Genomic DNA, 17,963 nt, shown 5'->3' on the forward strand with positions numbered 1-17,963 from the left:
ACTAATTGATGTTCAATGTTGCATATTTGCCCAGAAGATATATTTAGAGAGGCTTTATGTTTTAAGCAATTGTATCGATTATTCATTAAATGTGTAGCAGATTAATGCACCAAGACTGCATTTTTTTAAACAAAAATAACTGTTAGATTCTAATTCTCAAGTTCCAGTTCCCTCCTTCACTGTCATTCATATTCACCAGACCCTTTTTCATAAAAATGCTGTGCTTTTAATGCCGTAACACATTAAATCAGATCATCGCTAAACCTGACTTGTCTTGTTTCACACCGCTTGACATTTTAATTCAGATTCCCTCAATAAGAGTTTCTACCGTTTCAAATCAGTTGACATTGAACTCAGCAATTTTCCATCAGCAGATTGCTCACTTCCTAATATTTGAACTGAATGCTGCGCCCAGCAATTTTCTGTTGTTCTCAGTTCCTTCCTGTAATTGAGCTTAGAATAACAACAAATTGCATTTATATGACACGTTTAACACAGTGAGCTGAATTGTCTGTTGCGCCAGCGAGGTATTCTGGTCCCACCGATGGTGAACTCCCCACTACGGTTTCCCTGGCGATGGAAGGTGTGAACAACAGAAAACCCCGTTGACAACAGTGGGACTAGAATATCCCTACGCCGTCCAATGGCGGTCAGCCTTCATTGCTGCAAAGCACACTGCGTTAAAACACCTCAAGGTGTTTCACAAAACAGTTCAAAGCTTTGACACTGAGGCATAGAAGGAGATATTATATGGGCTGGTTTAGCTCAGTGGGCTAAACAGCGGGTTTGTGATACAGAACAAGGCCAGCAGCACAGGTTCAATTCCCGTACCAGCTTACCTGAACAGGTGCTGGAATGTGGCGACTAGGGGCTTTTCACAATAACTTCATACTTGTGACAATAAGAGATTATTATTATTATTAGGACAGGTGGCCAAACGCTTGGTAAAACAGGTACGTTTGAAGGGGGAGGAGGGGGCAGAGAAGCAGAGAGATTTAGGGAGAAATTCCAGAGTTTAGGGCTCAGGCGGTTGCAGATGCAGCTGCCAATCACATGGAGTGAAGAAGATTGAGGATTGGCACAAGGCCAGAATTTCACAAATTCATCGATCTTGGGATGGTGCAAGGTAGTGCATTGCCTCAAGTCATTGTAGGTGTGACTGGTGTACAGGACTTAATTTAAGTTAGAATTTGAGTAGCAGAGCTTGGGGGTGGAGTGTAAAGTAGGAGACTGGATGCTATGTCCAGGTAGGAGGCAGTAAGTGAACACCCCTCTCAACTCAGCTGAAACAGCACAACCCTCCACAGAGTAGAAGAGATTAAGTCCCTTGAGGTATACCAAACCATTGACTCCTAAATAGATGCTGGCAGATTACAGTTTTCATAGGTTTTGGATGACTTGATGATGAATATTATCTTACAGAAGACAAGACTGTGAAATCAACTCAACATCTTCGGAAGAGACTTCCAACAGTTCACTAGTTCAGCCTGAAAGACAAGTAGAGGAGCTCTGAAGAAGTCATACAGAGTCAATATTTCTCTCCACATATGCTGCCAGACATGAGTTTTTCAAGCATTTTCTGTTTTCATTTCAGATTTCCAGTATCTGCAATAGTTTTACTTTTAAAGTTTGGGCTGAATTCATATGTAAGTGAATTTGGCACAGTGCATCGTAACTGTATTGGAACATAAGTATCAGGAGCAGAAGTAGGCAATTTAGCCCTTCGAGCCTGCTCCGCCATTCAATCAGATCATGGCTGATCTCTTCCTGGCCTCAAATCCACCTATCCATCTGGACCCCATATCTCTTTAACCTGTTTTTTAAATCAGAAATATAGCTATTTCTTTAAAAAAAAAATTTAGAGGAAAGGAATTCTTTCTTTCCCAATTAAGGGCCAATTTAGCGTGGCCAATTCACTGACCAGGCACATCTTTGGGTGGGAGTGAGACCCACGCAGACACGGGGAGAATGTGAAAACTCCACACGGGCAGTGACCTGGGGCCGGGGTCGAATCCAGCTCCTCAGCGCCATAAGGCAGCAGTGCTAACCACTGCACCACTTTGCCACCCTAGGAACATATCTATTTTTGTAAAGTACCATTCATTAATGTTAAACAAATTCTCCGGCACTGAATTTTATAGTTTACCATTGTGGAGTCTCATTTCTTCAGAATGTAATGGTCTGGCAGATTTGTCGCACTGTCCCCCTGCTCAGCCAGAGTCTTCGACAGCAAGCCCGGTCTGGCAGGTTCTCGAATGACAGTCTGGCCGTCCTCACCGTCTGGCTCCTGTTCCTCTGGGGCTCCACCCCAGAGTAGGGTCCTTCCCAAGCAGCTCTAGCTCATACAGCCGAAATTCATACCTCCAGGGTTGCAGCGAATAGGCTGAAGGCCACCATTCCTGGTTGAATTCCAAAGCCCATTGTCTTCAGGGGGTGAAAGTCGGACATGTTAGCGTGGTGCATACCCCCGTTCCCGACCAGGTCCATCAGGCTACATGGTGACCGTGGTCTGCACTGCAGACCCTGCCCAAGCATGTCCACCTCCCTTCTCCCCCATCCCCACACCTGGCCATTCCCCTGGTACTCTGCCTTTCCCACCCCTGGCCCGACGGTACACTTGGGGGACTCTGGCCCTGCCACCCGACCCTGCTGCCAGAGGTACTGTTGGCTGGCGCTACACATGCCAGCGATATGCTCTACGGCCCCCACCTGCAAGGGTGGGTTGCATGCTGTCGACTGGCGAGTGGCAGCCAGTCGGGGTGGTGGGGGGAGTTGGTAGGGTATGGGCTGGAGTGCGGGGTGTGGTGGGGTGTGGACACCCATACAGCCAGTGCCACTCTGCAAAACCAGGGGCCATGGTGAGCGGTCAATGGGTTGCGCAGTAAGATGGCTGCCTTGCAGACTGTGGCAATGACAGTCTGCGCCATGGGAGGGTCATCCTGAACTCACGGCCCATCCCCAGGTCATCCCCGTCACTCCCCGCTGCCCCCTGCCACGCCCCCCCTCCCCCCAGGGCCTGATGCATCCCCCCAGCCCCGCCGCAGCCCACCGTTGTGCCTCTCGGTATCCTACCTCCTCTCTCTCCCTCATCAACCATGGTGCCTGTTTCCCGTTTTTTAAAACCACAAGTGAAACTCGGGTATCGGCAACTCCCCCGGCGTAGGCGGAGCATCGCGGAGGCCCAGAGAATACTGGGTCAGGCCCGCTAATGATATGCGAACGCCGTTTACTGTACGTGCAGAGTAGAATGCATTGAGGCACCGGAGAATGGCATTTTGCCGTGCCCCCGGTGCCCACCACAATTTTAGTGTCACGACCGATCCTCCGCGCAGTCGTGTTTTGTGATTTCAGTGTCGGCTGATGGAGATTCACGCCCAGGGTTGTTTTCTTGGCTCACAAGTCCTAAATCTCTGATAGTAAACATGCGCAGGATCAGAAGCCCAGTGATAGCAAGTTGCCACTCAAAAGCCCATGAAAAGTGTGGACAGCGAAGGTGTAGTAAACAGCCAACGCTGTTCCTTTCGAAATAGTCACAAAATGCAGACTATTTCAAGGCAATGCAAATGATTTTGGAGCATGTGGCTTTCCAGGAGGGTATGACAAAAATGCACATGTGTGGGATTCTCCATTGTCTGACGCCAAAATCGTGAAACGCGATTGGGTGGAGAAGCGGTTCTGACTCCAAACTCGAAGCGAGTGCCAATTTGATGGCAAATCGCAATACTCCATCACCTCCGCCATTCTCCTGCCGCCGATGGGCCAAGTTCTCGACAGCGCAATTCATTTGTGCTTTTAAAAATCTTGAAACCGGCATCATGGCTGATGAGGGAGATATAGGAGGTGGGACACAGAGAGAAGCGACTGTGGGCTGCCGGGCCGGACACTGGCCGGGCTGGCTGCAGTTGAAGCGACCCGGCCAGGGCCAGATGAGGGGGAGTGGGGGGGGTGATGGGGGAACGGGCCGAGTGGCCGGGGTGATGGTGACCACCCCCAACGGGACTGGGGTGGTGTCCAGTCATGAACCGCCATTACCACAGCCTGCATGGCAGCCATCTTGCTGTGCACCCTACTGACCACCCTGGTTCTGCAGAGTGACACCATCCGTATGGGTGTCTCCACACCCCCCACCCCACCCTCCACCATATGCCCCTACCCTGCCGCCATCCGCCGGCAACCCACCCAGGGCATGGCCAACAGTAACGCCTATGGGGGGGGGGGGGGGGGAGCCACGGAGTGAACTGCTGGCAAGGGCAGTGTCAGCCGATGGTACACCTGGTATCAGGGGCAGACAGCAGGTTCAGAGGTTCCCACATTTCCGGGCATCGGCGGGGCCAGGGGTGCGAGAATGGGGGGGGGGGGGGCAAGCAGAGCCCGCAATGCCAACCAGGGCACCATACAGCCCGTTAGGCCTGGTTGTGCACAGGGGTATGCCCTGCGCTAACGTGTTGGACGTTCACCCCTGCAGACAATGATATTAGAAATCAATGAGCAATGCTGGCCTCCTGCTAATCACCACAGCCCTGGAAGATGTCCTGCGGCTGGAACTGCTCGAGAAGGAGGAAGCTGCAGCAGTGGAGCGTGCCCCAGAGGAACAGAAGGCAGCTGCCCAGTATGAAGAGCCGGCTGCTGAACAGGCCGAGGAAGCGGACATGCCAAAAAGGAGCCACATGAGGCCTCGGGTGTTCTGGCACCGCGCCTGTCATTCGAGGACCTACCGGACGGGGCATGCTGTTCGAAGACTCCGGCTGAGTAGGGAGACAGTGCGACATATCTTCCAGATCATGGCATACGTGACACCACGGGGGTTTGGGGGAAGGACACCCGCCCCCGGTAGCCATCAAGGTGATGGTCACGCTGAACCATTATGCCACAGGGTTCTTCCAAGGGCCGAGTAGGGACCTGTCTGGGATCTCACCGACCTCAGTGCAGAGGTGCATCCGTGCTGTAAGGGAGACACTGTATGCCCAGGCGGCAGGGTTCAATGTGGACCGAGCCCACCAGAATGCCACGGCAGCAGGGTTCGCTGCCATCGACGGGATGCCCGGGTCCAGGGGGTGATCGACAGGATGCATGTTCCCCTACCAACACCTGCAGATGAAAGGCCGCTGTACACAAACCGAAAGGGGTTCCACTCGATGAACGCGCAGCTGACGTGTGACCATCAGCTGCACATCATACATATCTGAGTCCGATACCCGGGCAGTGTGCACGACGCCTTCATCAGGCACACTCAACAATTCCTGACATGTTCGAGACGCACCCTCCTGCTGGAGGGTTGGCTCTTGGGTGACGGGTTATTCACTGCGGTCATGGCTGATGACACCTACCCGGAGGCCACAGACCGACGCAGAGCCCCACTACAGCGATGCACATACGGCAACCAGGAGCATGATCAGGTGGTGCTTTGGCCTTCTGAAGATGCGGTTCAGGTGCCTGGACCTCTCTGGAGTTGCCCTCCAGTATTAGGCTGAGAGGGCGCCTGCATCATGGCGGCCTGCTGCATTCTCCACAATATCGCGCAGCAGAGAGCTGACATTCTGGAGGAGGAGGAGGAAAACCTGTTCTCATCTGACAAGGAGGATGCGGGCGAGGGTGAGGATAGGCAGGACATGGGGCCCAGGCAGGCATGGGATGCTGCACGATGCGTGCGCCATGGCCAACGGCATGGGATGTTCTGATCGCCTCCAGGTTCACCAACTGCGGTAGGGGGTGACTGGCCAGGGACACCACATCCCAATCCCACACGCCCTAACACGCCCTCCCCCAGGCACCCCTCTCCTGCAACTCCCTCCGTGATACATACCTGCCGCACTGCGTGGTGTGGGCCCTAGGTTGACAGTAACACAATGAGCCAACTTAAATGGTGTCTAACTTTCTAGCCTTAATAGTGTTACGTCTAAGTGGGTCCCCAGATTGTCCCCAGCAGGAGTGGGGGCAGCCTGCTGTGATTCCCGCCCTGCGACCCAGATCCCCGTTGATGGGCGTCTTCTGGGGCGACCAGGCCTGCATGGGCCCGGCTACTGCTCGGCATCCCAGGTGTCGTGTTGCGCCTGCTGCTCACCAGATGCATCAGAGACAGCAGAGGGGAGTCGGAGGTGCTACAGTGTTCCGGAACCTGCCCTGCGGGAATCATCGGCATGGACCCCATCACTTCCTCCTCCATCGGGGTGCAAGATGGCCTTTAGGCTACTCTATAGGACGGGTGTGTGAGCGGAGCTATCCCCTGAAGCTGCCCCGCCACCTGGCACTGCCAGTCCTGGAGGCCCGATCTGGTCTCGGCCAGGGTCTCCAGGTTCACGGCCTGGAGCACAGTGAGTGGACCATCAACTTCTTGGACTGTGCCACATCCCCCATTGTCTGCGCCACCACCTTAAGAGTTTTTGTTACATCAGCCAGTGACTGGGCTACCTCCCTCTGGGACTGGGCCACTTCCCTCTGTGTCTGCGCCACGTCGGTCAGCACCTGGACAATGCCGCCAACGTTCCCACCATGGCCTGCTGTGAATGGGCCAGGCTCAGGAGCGCTGCTGTGATTTCCAGGTGGCTCTAGCACATGGTTGCATGTGAGGTGGCTGCCCTGTCCTGTGTCCAGCCAGTGCCTGCACAGAACCCCCCAGACCTAGAACATGATGATCCATAGCCAATACCATCGCCCCCCAATGCCTCCACCGCAGATGCCACCCCTACGGTGTTGGCCTGGGTGGCACGCAGTCGGCACCACCTCCTGCCGACTCCTCCAACTGCACGTTGAAGTTAAAACTCACCACTATTCTTAGAATTCCCCCTATACCAAAAAAAGGTCGATATTCTAAATGGTGAACAGGGATTCTCACTCCCTGACTCCAATGCAGGCTTCTGTGGGTGCTATTCAGGTCAAACTATCTTTTCAAGTTATCCCCCGGTATAACCCATACCTTCACCGAAGAATTTTACCTACTTACCCCTTAATAGCATTGATGTCCTGGGTCCTGCGTTATTAAGGAAGTGAAGTAAGCTAATAACCACTTTTTCAGGTTAAGTTATTTTTATTATTATATTTTTTCTTTTAAAAGCTGCAAACACTTTCTTTACAGAAAGGAAAAAAGATCTTGCTTCTGGCTGCTGGTTGCTTCAGGCCCACCTTGGCAATCGATCTTCTTAAAATCTGGTCTTCTTGAGTTGTATTCGCTGGTGAACTCGGTTGCTGTGTCCTGTTCTTCCCATGCACCGAGCTGTGAGAGCTGGCTCTGCTAGCTATCTCTAAGCTGACTCTGGCTCCTGTTTAAATTCTAGTCTTCCTTAGATGTATAACTGTTTAAACTCGGCTGCTTGCCTTGTCTTTCCCATGACCGAGCTCTCTCTCTCTCTCTCTCTGAGTTCTCCTCCCCTTCTCTCTTGTTGCTGTTGCTTCTGCTCCCTGGGTTTATATTCTCTTTCTGAGAGTTATTAAGTTTTAACGACTTTATTGTAAATGGGCTTGTTTCACTTTGATAGTTTAAAAGTATCTTTGATGTAAACATCTTACTACAACTAATTATTCATTTTGGGCATATCGTCTCCTCTCAGATCTGATTAAAAAATGCTTTGGTTTCAATAGTTAACTTTTATTTCTGTGATTTCGAATCGTTTAATTTTCCAATTGTCCCCAGCTCATAACTTTGCCTTTGATTTTGACTTAAATGATGTTTCTCGTAGACAGGTCGTCTCCGATTTTCTTTTAATTGACTTGATGTTCGTAGAATTTTACACTTTAAAATTGACACCAAATTCGACTGGGCATCTTCCATCCTTTCCAGCTGTTTACTAAGAGAGTTTATTTCAATTAAGGTGTGAAACTTTGCTTTTAGCTGTATGCTAAAATTTAACTTGGTTATGACTTGAAAGACTTGCCTGTTTTAAACATTCGTCACTTAATGCAATTGAAACTCTCATCCATGCTTTTCCAGATGCTTTCTGAGATAGTTACATTCCATGAAGGTGTGAGCCATTGTTTTAGCTTACCACATGAAACCTATGTGTTTGATTAGCCTGCTTGTGAGCAAGAATCTGCATTTTATAACCCTGCTCTTTGCAGCTGCTATGAAACTTTTTGTGGGATCTTTCCCTGTACCCTCTCAAACCAGATATTGCCAGACTTCCATGTTTCAAATGACACATTTTTCTGTATTTTCAAGAACAACGTGCAGGTACTGGATGCTCGCCGGCAACCCCTCATATAGTCCCTGGCTCTGCGACTGCATCTCCACAATCGATGGGACTGTCTATTCCAGAAGCCCGAAACCCGTCTGGACGGCAGCTAGTCCCTGCGTTGGTCCCCCGCTCTGACCATCCACCGTCTCAGGTGTTCCTACCTCCATCTGCTGTACCAGATCAGCTGTGTGGTGAGCACCAGATAGTGTCCCCGGAGCCTCTTCACCCCAGCCGAGGTGAGTGTTTCTGTGATGGTGGACGGTGTTGGAGACAGCTGTGATGGGAAATCACTGTCATCCACCGACTTGAGCTCCAGGGTCTCCTGGGTATTGGGCGGAGGGCTGGGGTCCGAGCTGCTCCCATCGCTGCTCAGCTCATGGGGGGGGGTGGAGGCATCGGCTCTGGCACTGGCTGGGGGAGGCAGCGCCAGATGGCCCCAAATCCAGCAGCTCCTGCAAGACACATGATTAGACCGGGGGAGGGGGTGGTGGGGGTGAGCTTGTGTGTGGGGTGTGGGATTGGGAGGGGGAGGGTGAGGGTGCTGTAGGGTGATGGTGGTGTGGGTGTGAGGGTGGTGTGGGGGGGGGGGAGCTTAACACACGTTTCATGGGGAACCGGAAATAAGCGGAGTCTCACCTCCTCGCCCGCAGCCGAAATCCATCCCGATGACTTCCTTTCCTCCGGGCCACCGACCATGTTCAGGACACTCTGTTCTGCCACAGTGAGGGGCCACAGGTCTGGTGGTCCCCCTCCTGTCTTCTCCCGTTCCTGGAGGTTGTGAGCGACCTTCCCCTGAGGTGGGGGACATAAAACCTCAGTGTTAGACAGTTCCAAGGATGGGTAGCTGGTGACTCCAGTGGCCAGGGCACCCGACCATGGCGGCCGGTATGTGGTGCGAGGTGCGATTTCGGCCGCCCTCCAGGTTGGGGGGGGGGGGGCTGTCAGGTTATGGGTGTGTGCGACTGGGTTGGTGCCAGGCGCACAATGCTGCCCACTCACCCTGGCCGTCCTGAAGAGATCATAGTTTTTTCCAGCACTGCTGGCCCATCTGGACAGTTTGCCCACGGCACTCACGACCTCTACCATCTGCGCCCAGGCACTGCGAATGGCGGCGGCTGGCAACCTCCTTCCCGGGCCGGGTTACAGGGTCATCCACGGCGTCCAGGAAAGTCTCTAGCTCTGCATAAGCGAAATGTGGGATCGCGCATTTTACTCCCATCTCATTGGCTGGGATGGTGTGTGTGGGGAGTGCAGTGTGTCTATGTGGCTGCAGCCTGTCAGCCTCCTGAGCGTCAATCGCAAAATCAGCGAATCCGGCACCGTTTCTCATTGGAATCGATTGTGTTCCACGTGGCGCTGGTGCCAGCCCCTCAACAGTAGTGGAATCGGTCCAGGTGCAATGCCAGCTTTGCTGCTGTGGGACTCCATGAATCCTGCGTGGCATCAACACTTACTCTCAGAAAGGGAGAATCCGGCCCGTGAAGTTAGCTGATTAATATCAATCACGTTAACAAAAAGAGACATTTCTTGAAAGAGCCTTCAATGCTACATCAATTGTATTATCTACTTACTGGAGAGTGCAGGGAGGAAAGAAAAGTCGGGGAGAAGGAGGAGAGCGAGAAAGGGTTGAGGAAGAGAGGAGAATGGAGAGGAGGGGTCAGTATAGAGGGCTGAGGTGGGAAAAGGGGAGAGGGGGGGAGTGGCGAGAATGGGAAAGAAAGAGGAAGTGACTAAAAAGAGATAAACAAGAAGCGAAAAGAGACAATAGAAATTGAGGGGGGGCGGTGGGAAAGACCGTCTGTGTGAAATGTCTGCTGTTGTTTTGGTTTCAGTTGCGTTAATACATGAATCACAGCGAACTTCCCAAAAGCCCACAGCCAGAGAGAAAGAGGACTGCCTCAAGCTGGGAATGTACGTGCAGAGTATTGCGATATTCCTTTGCCAGTAACCTTCCCTCCCCCCCGCCCCGGCATGTGAGGGCCACAGTGGCTTCTTCCCGTCTTCTTCTTTCACTTTTAAACTTCTCCGCTCGCGGTAAGTACCCCTTCCCTTCCATTCCGAATTGAAGCTCCGATCTAACCTCTTACCAGTCGTTGCTTCTTGTTCCTTAAAGAATGATGCCTCGTATATTCCAGTTGTATGAGCTAGCAGGAGGCGGCCATGGAACATGGACATGGCGGAGAGAGTACGCAGAGCACAGGGAAGAAACCTCGGTCGTGAGGAATATTAAAGTTGCATTTATTTATTCCAGTCGATTTCTACCACAGGACAAAGAAGCAGTATTAAACATTCACCGGATAGGGAGATAATCGTTGAGGTTAAGGTAAAAAGAAAAACAGACTCAACACCCTGAAAGCGGGAGAGGTGGGTTTTCCAGGAATTAAGAGAAAAAGGGATGAAAGCCTACACCTGAACATTTAGTTGATTTTTTTTAAAATTGAGAGTACCAAATTTTTTTTTTCCAATTAATGGGAATTTAGTCTGTTCAATCCACCTACCCTGCACATCTTTGGGTTGTGGGGGCGAAACCCACGCAGACACGGGGAGAATGTGCAAACTCCACACGGACAGTGACCCAGAGCCAGGATCGAACCTGGGACCTTGGCGCTGTGAGGCAGCAGGGCTAACCCACTGCACCACCGTGCTGCCCTTAGTTGGTATTGTTAACTATGCTGCAGATCAAGCACTATTATTAATGTTGTTTATATTGCCTTCTTTGTTTTCTTGCCTGATACATGTGTTTTTCTCCCCTCCAGTTCCAGCCCTGTTTTCCAGAACAGGCAATCGATTGCCTTGGTTTTGAGCTGTGATCAAATTTTTTTTTTTTTGAAATGGGCACGTTTTTAAAACGTGCAGGAAAAACATTGGAGAAAGTTGGAAAAGAAAGCTTGGAAAGGTTAGCTGAAGACGTGCAGCAAACAGGAGCATTAAAGGAGAAGGCTGAGCAAGTTTGTAGAAAACTGGAGATCATCGGAAAGAAAAATCTGGGAAGGCTGGCCAAAGACTTTGTGGCAGAAACAAAGGTGACTGACCAGCTGACTGGTGGGCATGGGAGTGCTGATGTTATGCCAAGCAATACCAATCAGAATGGTCACCAAAGTGAACTTCCTTCAACAGAGACGGAAGCTGGTGGGTATTTTTCACTTTGTGTCTCATTTCACTTACAGCCGTTAAAATTCAACAATGAAGTGAGGTGCTTTGAAATGTAGGATGTAAAGATACTCGGGATAATTTCAAAAGTTGTTTAACTTTGGGGAGGGACTCTTTCCAGAAATCAAGAACATACTGCCCTTTCTTCGATGAACTTTCCTCCATCTCTAAGTTTTTCGAAGGTCATAGAATCAAAGAATTTACAGTGCAGATGGAGGCCATTCGGCCCATCGAGTCTGCACCGACCCTTGGAAAATGTACCCTACTTAAACCCACACTTCCACCCAATCCCCGTAACCCAGTAACTCCACCTAAGGGCAATTTATCATGCTCAATCCACCTAACCTGCACATCTTCGGACTGTGGGAGGAAACCGGAGCACCCGGAGGAAACCCACGCAGACACGGGGAGAATGTGCAGACTCCGCACGGACAGTGACCCAAGCCAGGAAATGAACCTGGGACCCTGAAGCTTTAAAGCAACTGCTAACTACTGTGCTGCCACATCACCTTGCTGAGGACTGGAGTCCTCAAGGTGGATCCCGTTAATGCTGTTTTAATATTCCGCAAAGCCAATCCAATGTAAGGACCGGGGGGAAATGCCAGGCCTGTAGGACCTCAACTTACCTGCTGACTACTGGCATCTGACCCAGGCAACCATATGTAGGTCTGACTGAGGTTCTGCTCCAAACCAGGTCCCCTGAAAATGCAGCATAAGATGAGACCCTGTGTGCTTGGCCTACACCATCTGCTTCATTCCTGACATTCAGGGCAGGAGGCTGACTGTCACTCAGTTCACAGATCATCAGGACCTTCATAATTTTCCAGCAGAGTTCGTAATGTGAATCTTTGCCTCTTTGGCACAAGCTAATGGCATTCCTCTTTGGAGTATTAAATGGCATCAGCTGGATGAATGACTTATTTATTTCCTGCTGAATCTGATATCTTTACTTATTGGCAGGTACTCAAAATGAAAACATGATGGATAATGAACTCCGAGTAAAACTTCAAAATGTATTCCAGCAAGGAAAAGTCCCATTTTATGTCCGGACGTTGGCTGTTTGTGGCTACAGGAGCGCTGGGAAAACAACTCTGCTGCGCAAATTACTGAATGAATCATTTCGGGAGGATGAGCCCATAACAGACGGAATACAGATTGGACAGATGGATATTAAAAACTGGGGGAAAAAGCTAGGTAAATACATATTCATATAGAGTCTGTGGTAGATTTGAATTCATGCACTAATCACGCTGAAGCACAATGGAAGATAGGATATTACAATACAATAATTTGACAAATACTTCAGTAGTTACAATACTGAGAAGAAAATGAATCTGATGTACTTTGAGCGTTGTGTGAAAGGTTCATTTTAGTTGCGTGCTGTTTTGTGGTCACACAATCCAATACTATCCCCTTTTTGTGGCCATTCTATGGACAAGATTTTTCTCTTTAGTGGCAGTACTGCTGTAAGTATGGTGGAATGTGAGTTCCCCCCATCTGACAGTTGTGCTGTTGATCCTGGGAATGTACACAAGGCAACATTATGGGAGTGAACCAGTGCTCTAAAATGAGACCAACAATATGGGAGAATTATTGTTGAAAAGAATTCTTAACTGTATCGACATGTATAAATCAAAGTATCCTGCAATTGTTCGTCCCAATAATGGTTCGTCCCAATAATGCTTCCAAACCAATTCCCCAAATGGAAATATCAGAAAAAGGAGCCAGGGCAGACCTTATGACTCCTTGCTCTGCCATTCAGTATGACCATAGCTGACGTCACCATGACCTTAACTCCACTTGCCGACTTGTTTCCCATAAAGCTTGACTATAGATCGGGGCGGGATTCTCCGACTCCCTGCCGGGTCGGAGAATCGTTGGGGGCCGGCGTCAATCCCGCCCCCGCCGTGTCCCGAATTCTCCGCCACCAGAGATTCGGCGGAGGGCGGGAATCGCGCCGCGCCAGTCGGCACCCCCCCCCCCCCCCCCCCCCCCGGCGATTCTCCGGCCCGCAATGGGCCGAAGTCCCGCCGCTGTCAAGCCTCTCCCGCCGGTGGGAATCAAACCACCTACCTGATCGGCGGGAGCAGGCTGCGCGGGCGGGCTCCGGGGTCCTGGAGGGGGGTGCGCCGGGCGATCTGACCCCGGGGGGTGCCCCCACGACGGGCCTGTGCCGTGGGGGCATTCTTTTCCTTCCGCCTTCGCCATGGTCATCACCATGGCGGAGACAGAAGTGACCCCCTCCCCGCGCATGCACGGGGATGACGTCAGCAGCCGCTGACGCTCCGGCGCATGCACAGCTGAAGTCCCTTCGGCCCCAGCAGGCGTGGCGCCAAAGGTGCGGACACTTCCTGAAAGGGAGACTTCTGCACCTTTGGGGCGGCCCGAAGCCGGAGTGGTTCATGCCATTCCATCACGCCGGGACCCCCCAGCCCCGTCGGGTAGGGGAGAATCCCGGCCAGAAGTCTGTCTCTCAGCCTTGAATATATTCAATGACTCCATTGCTCTCTGAGCTAAAGACTTCTAAAGAAATTCTGGGCTGGATTTTACCAGCCCTCTAGGAATGGTCTAGGAGGCAGGCTGGTCACTCAAGCTGATGGCTAGGGAGAGTGGAGTGGCTATTGCCTTCGCCCTGCCATTGACATTTTACCAGTGCCAGGTTGACTCTCTGCCACTTGGACAGAATGTCTGCTGATCACTGACAGTCTCCCTGCAGGCCTGGGGCAGCAGTGCACTTGTACACCAACATTCTGCAGCCCAAGGAGGATCCTCCACACTGCTGTGGCCATCCCAGCATCAACACCACCGTACCTTTAACAGTCACTGACTCCAGTCACCATGTTGCAGGCCTGACTTCAGCCACTGTGGGCACAGTCTCAGCAATCTCAACTGTAGTTAGGGGTGGTCGATAAATGATGGCCCAGTCAGTGACATCCACATTCCAAAAAATGAATTTTTAAAAAGTGACCAGCACTCTGGACGGCATAGCTGAGATTGAAATGCTGCAAGCCCTCCCATTGGCTGGTAACTCTTGGAGGTGACCGCTCGTTCCTTAAAGGGACAGGAGCCCCAATGGAAACTAATTAGTTGCTGCTTGGACCCAAAATGCATCTGTAATTCTCCCAAATGGCTTGCAGGATTGCTCCTGGCATTCTGACCCATTGTTAGGGACCCTAGCCAACCTAACTAGCTCAGCCCACTGCCCTTAGTTCCAGATTCACCAGTGACAGGAAATGTCCTTTTATCATTTGAAGGCCCCTCAGGTCCTTATAAGTTTTAATAAGATAACCTCTCATTCTTTTAAACTTCAAATTGGAGTGTAGGCCCAACCTTCTTGACCTTTCTCCATAAGACAATCTCTTCATCTCAGGAATCAACCTTTAGAACCTTCTCCGAACCGCCTCCAATGCAAGTGCCTGCATATCCCTCCTTAAAGAAGGATAACCAACTGTGCACGGTATTTTAAAAAAAATTTGAGTGCCCAATACTTTTTTTCAGTAAGGGGCAATTTAGTGCGGCCAATTCACTTACCCTGCACATCTTTTTGGGTTATAGGGGTGAGACCCATGCAGACACACGGAGAATGTACAAACTCCACACGGACAGTGACCTGGGGCCAGGATTGAACCCGGGTCTTTGGCGCCGTGAGGCAGCAGTGCTAACTACTTTGCCAACCTGTATTCTAAATATAGTCTCACCAAAGCTCTGAGCGTTGTAGCAAGATTCCATACTTTCATATTCCATGCCCATTGCAATAATGACCAGCATTTTATTTGGCTTCCTTGCCTGCATGGCAATACTATGGATTTCATGGAGGAGAACACCCAGGGCTGCAGCATTTTATAGTCTGTCTCCATTTATGTAATTTTCTATTTTTCCTGCCCAAGGAAGATAAACACACAGTTTTCCCACATTGTTCACCATCTGCTTATTTGTTTCCCACTCATTTATTCCATCCATATCCCTTTGCAGACTCTGTGTCCTGCTCGCAACTTGCACTCCCACCTATCTTTGTGTCATCAGCAAAATGTGGCGACAGTGCACTGCCTTTCCATTTCAAATTTAGATGTCCAGCATTTGCAGGTTTTTTTTCTCTGTTTGAATGTTATTCATTTAATGTAGGTTTGTTCCACTTTGCGCAGTATTCATTTTGCACCACCTCATTCGGGTATAAATGCACCAGATGTCTGAACGCGAGGGTTTTATAGAATGCGTTGCCACGGAACAAACTGTGCGATATTCTAAACATGCCATTAATCATTTTCAAACTCTTCTCCTTTTCTCTTATTGAAAGATAACCCAAGTGATGATTTAACGACTGCAATTGCATCCTGTGTTTTAAATTCTGGCAAACAACCACTTGAAGGTGAGTAAGTACTTATGGATTGCTTTCTTTCAATAACAGTGAAAATGATTTTAATGGGGGAAAAAATTGAAATATATATTCTGTACTGATTACGTTATTACAGTGTTGTCCTTAAGGCAGTTTGAGCCTGGATTACGTTCTAAATTGTTTGCAACTCTTGCATGCCCTGATCTTCCCCCTCCTTACTGAGCTCACCAGGCTTAGCTCACCAGGCTAAGCTCACCAGGCTAAATCGCTGGCTTTTAAAGCAGGCCAGCAGCACGGTTCAATTCCCGTACCAGCCTCCCCGGACAGGCGCCGGAATGTGGCGACTAGGGGCTTTTCACAGTAACTTAATTGAAGCCTACTCGTGACAATAAGCGATTTTCTTTTCATTTCATTTCATTTCATGTTCTATTTTTACACTTTGCAATTCTCTGTCTTGTTGCAGAAAGTCATTCAGATAAGAGCTGAAGTTGGAATTAATTTTTAAATGGCACCAATCATCACTGCTGTTTCACTGGCCGAGGTCCCAGGTTCTGTTGCTCTGCCTGTCTGGTTCTAAATATGGCGGTCAGTATGGTCGCCTTCCTTAATCCTGATTATGTTTGCGGTAGAGTCGCCAGGTATCTTTCGATACCACCACAAGGTTCAAACCCGAATACTGGTCAAAGAACCAGTGTACCAGTTAGTTAGTTCAAAGTCAATACTATTTATTTACACACACAGTAATATCTACTCATGCACAAAATACCACAAACTAAACTATCTCTAACGCTAATGCCTATACTTAACTTGGGGTGCCCACTCAGTCAGAGGAACAATGGCCGTTGTTCGGATCTGAGGCTGCTGGGTGCGAAGGTGTAACAGGAGAACAGCTAAGGTCGTCCGTCTGATGGTGAACGTTGACCTTGGATTTACTTGCTTCTGGTGGACGGGTCTCTCCGCTTCGAGAGTCGAGTCCAAGAGAGCCATTCTCTCGGGGGCTTCTACTTATACCTGAAAGGGGCTTTGCGCGCTTTTGGGCGGGCCTTGAACTTGGCCCCAATTCCCAATTAATTGGACCGCATCTTAATCATCGTTATTGATCTCGACCAATAAAGGGGTGGGTGCCCTGATGGCTGGACGTGTCTAAGGTGGCCGTTGGCCTTGCTTTGTTTGTGTCTTTCTGGCACCGGGGTGTCTGCAATAGTATCGGTTACTTGAATGTTATTCCTTTGTTCTCGGAGATGGGCCATCAATATGCTAATTGACCTACAGTTTCAGTTTCGTCTGGGAGTTGCCTTCTCAATACGCATCCAGGCTCTGTGCCTGCCTGCTTTCTTAGCACTGTCCATGTTTCCCTTTAGTCTTTGCAAACATCCATTTTGTGTTCTGGAAGTGGCCATCCCAGATGGCTACAGTTCGATCCCGGTTCTGGGTCACTGTCCATGTGGAGTTTGCACATTCTCCCCGTGTTTGCGTGGGTTTCGCCCTCACAACCCAAAGATGTGCGGGGTAGGTGGATTAGCCATGCTAGATTGCCCCTTAATTGGGAAAAATGAATTGGGCACTCTAAATTTTTTTTTTAAATGGCACGAATCATCATTATAAAATGCACAGCTGCAAGTAATGATAAAACAGGGCAATAAATACAAGTAATAATCCAAAACTCCATGGCATATATATAGAATCATAGAATCCGTACAGTGCAGAAGAAGGCCATTCAGCCCATCGAGTCTGCACCAACCCTTGGTAAGAGCGCCCTACCCAAGCTCAATATGGATACTGACCACTCAAACTTTCCTATTTAAATTAAACCAGTATGTTGCTTGAATTTTTAAAACTTAATTTAAAAAAGCAAAGAGGTGCTTAACTGATTTAAACACAAACTCATTTAACCCAACTTTAATTTTCTCTTTGTAACGATTACAGCATATAATTATTTAAGTAACAGAAAACCGAGAATGCAGCTCATATCAAAATAGTGTCTAAAAATCTTTTAAGGGGCAGCGTAACATCCCCACCAACACACCCTCCCCCGTGCCCCATTGATTGAATAATGGCAATTTTACACCTTTTCTCGGCAGTTTGCCAAATACAGTAAAATTAAATTGCCTGTAACTAGTACTCTCCAATCTTCAGGTTTTGCTGCTTACCTGTTTAAATAGTTCAATTTTAACCTCTGCTCTATTTAAAGATAGATATAGGTTGCAAATCTTTCCACATCCAAAAACAACATTCTCAGAATGAACCACACAATCCTTACTCCCCAAATCACAATTCGGAATACTTCAGCCTTTAACATCAATATCACTTAG

General features: G+C 49.6%; 1 protein-coding gene across 7 annotated transcripts in view; it reads left to right on the forward strand.

Moving 5' to 3' along the window:
* The window catches only part of LOC119968947, an 89,833-nt gene that overhangs the window by 36,188 nt on the left and 35,682 nt on the right, over positions 1 to 17,963 (forward strand). For 2 of the 7 annotated variants that reach the window (XM_038801969.1, XM_038801974.1), the window contains exons 1-4: positions 9,914 to 10,202; positions 10,925 to 11,297; positions 12,279 to 12,512; positions 15,613 to 15,684. In XM_038801969.1, coding sequence (XP_038657897.1) covers positions 11,000 to 11,297; positions 12,279 to 12,512; positions 15,613 to 15,684 — 604 coding nt within the window. In that variant the 5' untranslated portion in view covers positions 9,914 to 10,202; positions 10,925 to 10,999. Of the gene's footprint in view, positions 1 to 9,913; positions 10,203 to 10,316; positions 10,533 to 10,924; positions 11,298 to 12,278; positions 12,513 to 15,612; positions 15,685 to 17,963 lie in introns of those variants that run through there. The other 5 variants (XM_038801972.1, XM_038801975.1, XM_038801970.1 and 2 more) reach the window with 5 other exon arrangements.

This window comes from Scyliorhinus canicula, chromosome 7 (genome assembly GCF_902713615.1).
Source record: "Scyliorhinus canicula chromosome 7, sScyCan1.1, whole genome shotgun sequence".
Classification (NCBI taxonomy): domain Eukaryota; kingdom Metazoa; phylum Chordata; class Chondrichthyes; order Carcharhiniformes; family Scyliorhinidae; genus Scyliorhinus; species Scyliorhinus canicula.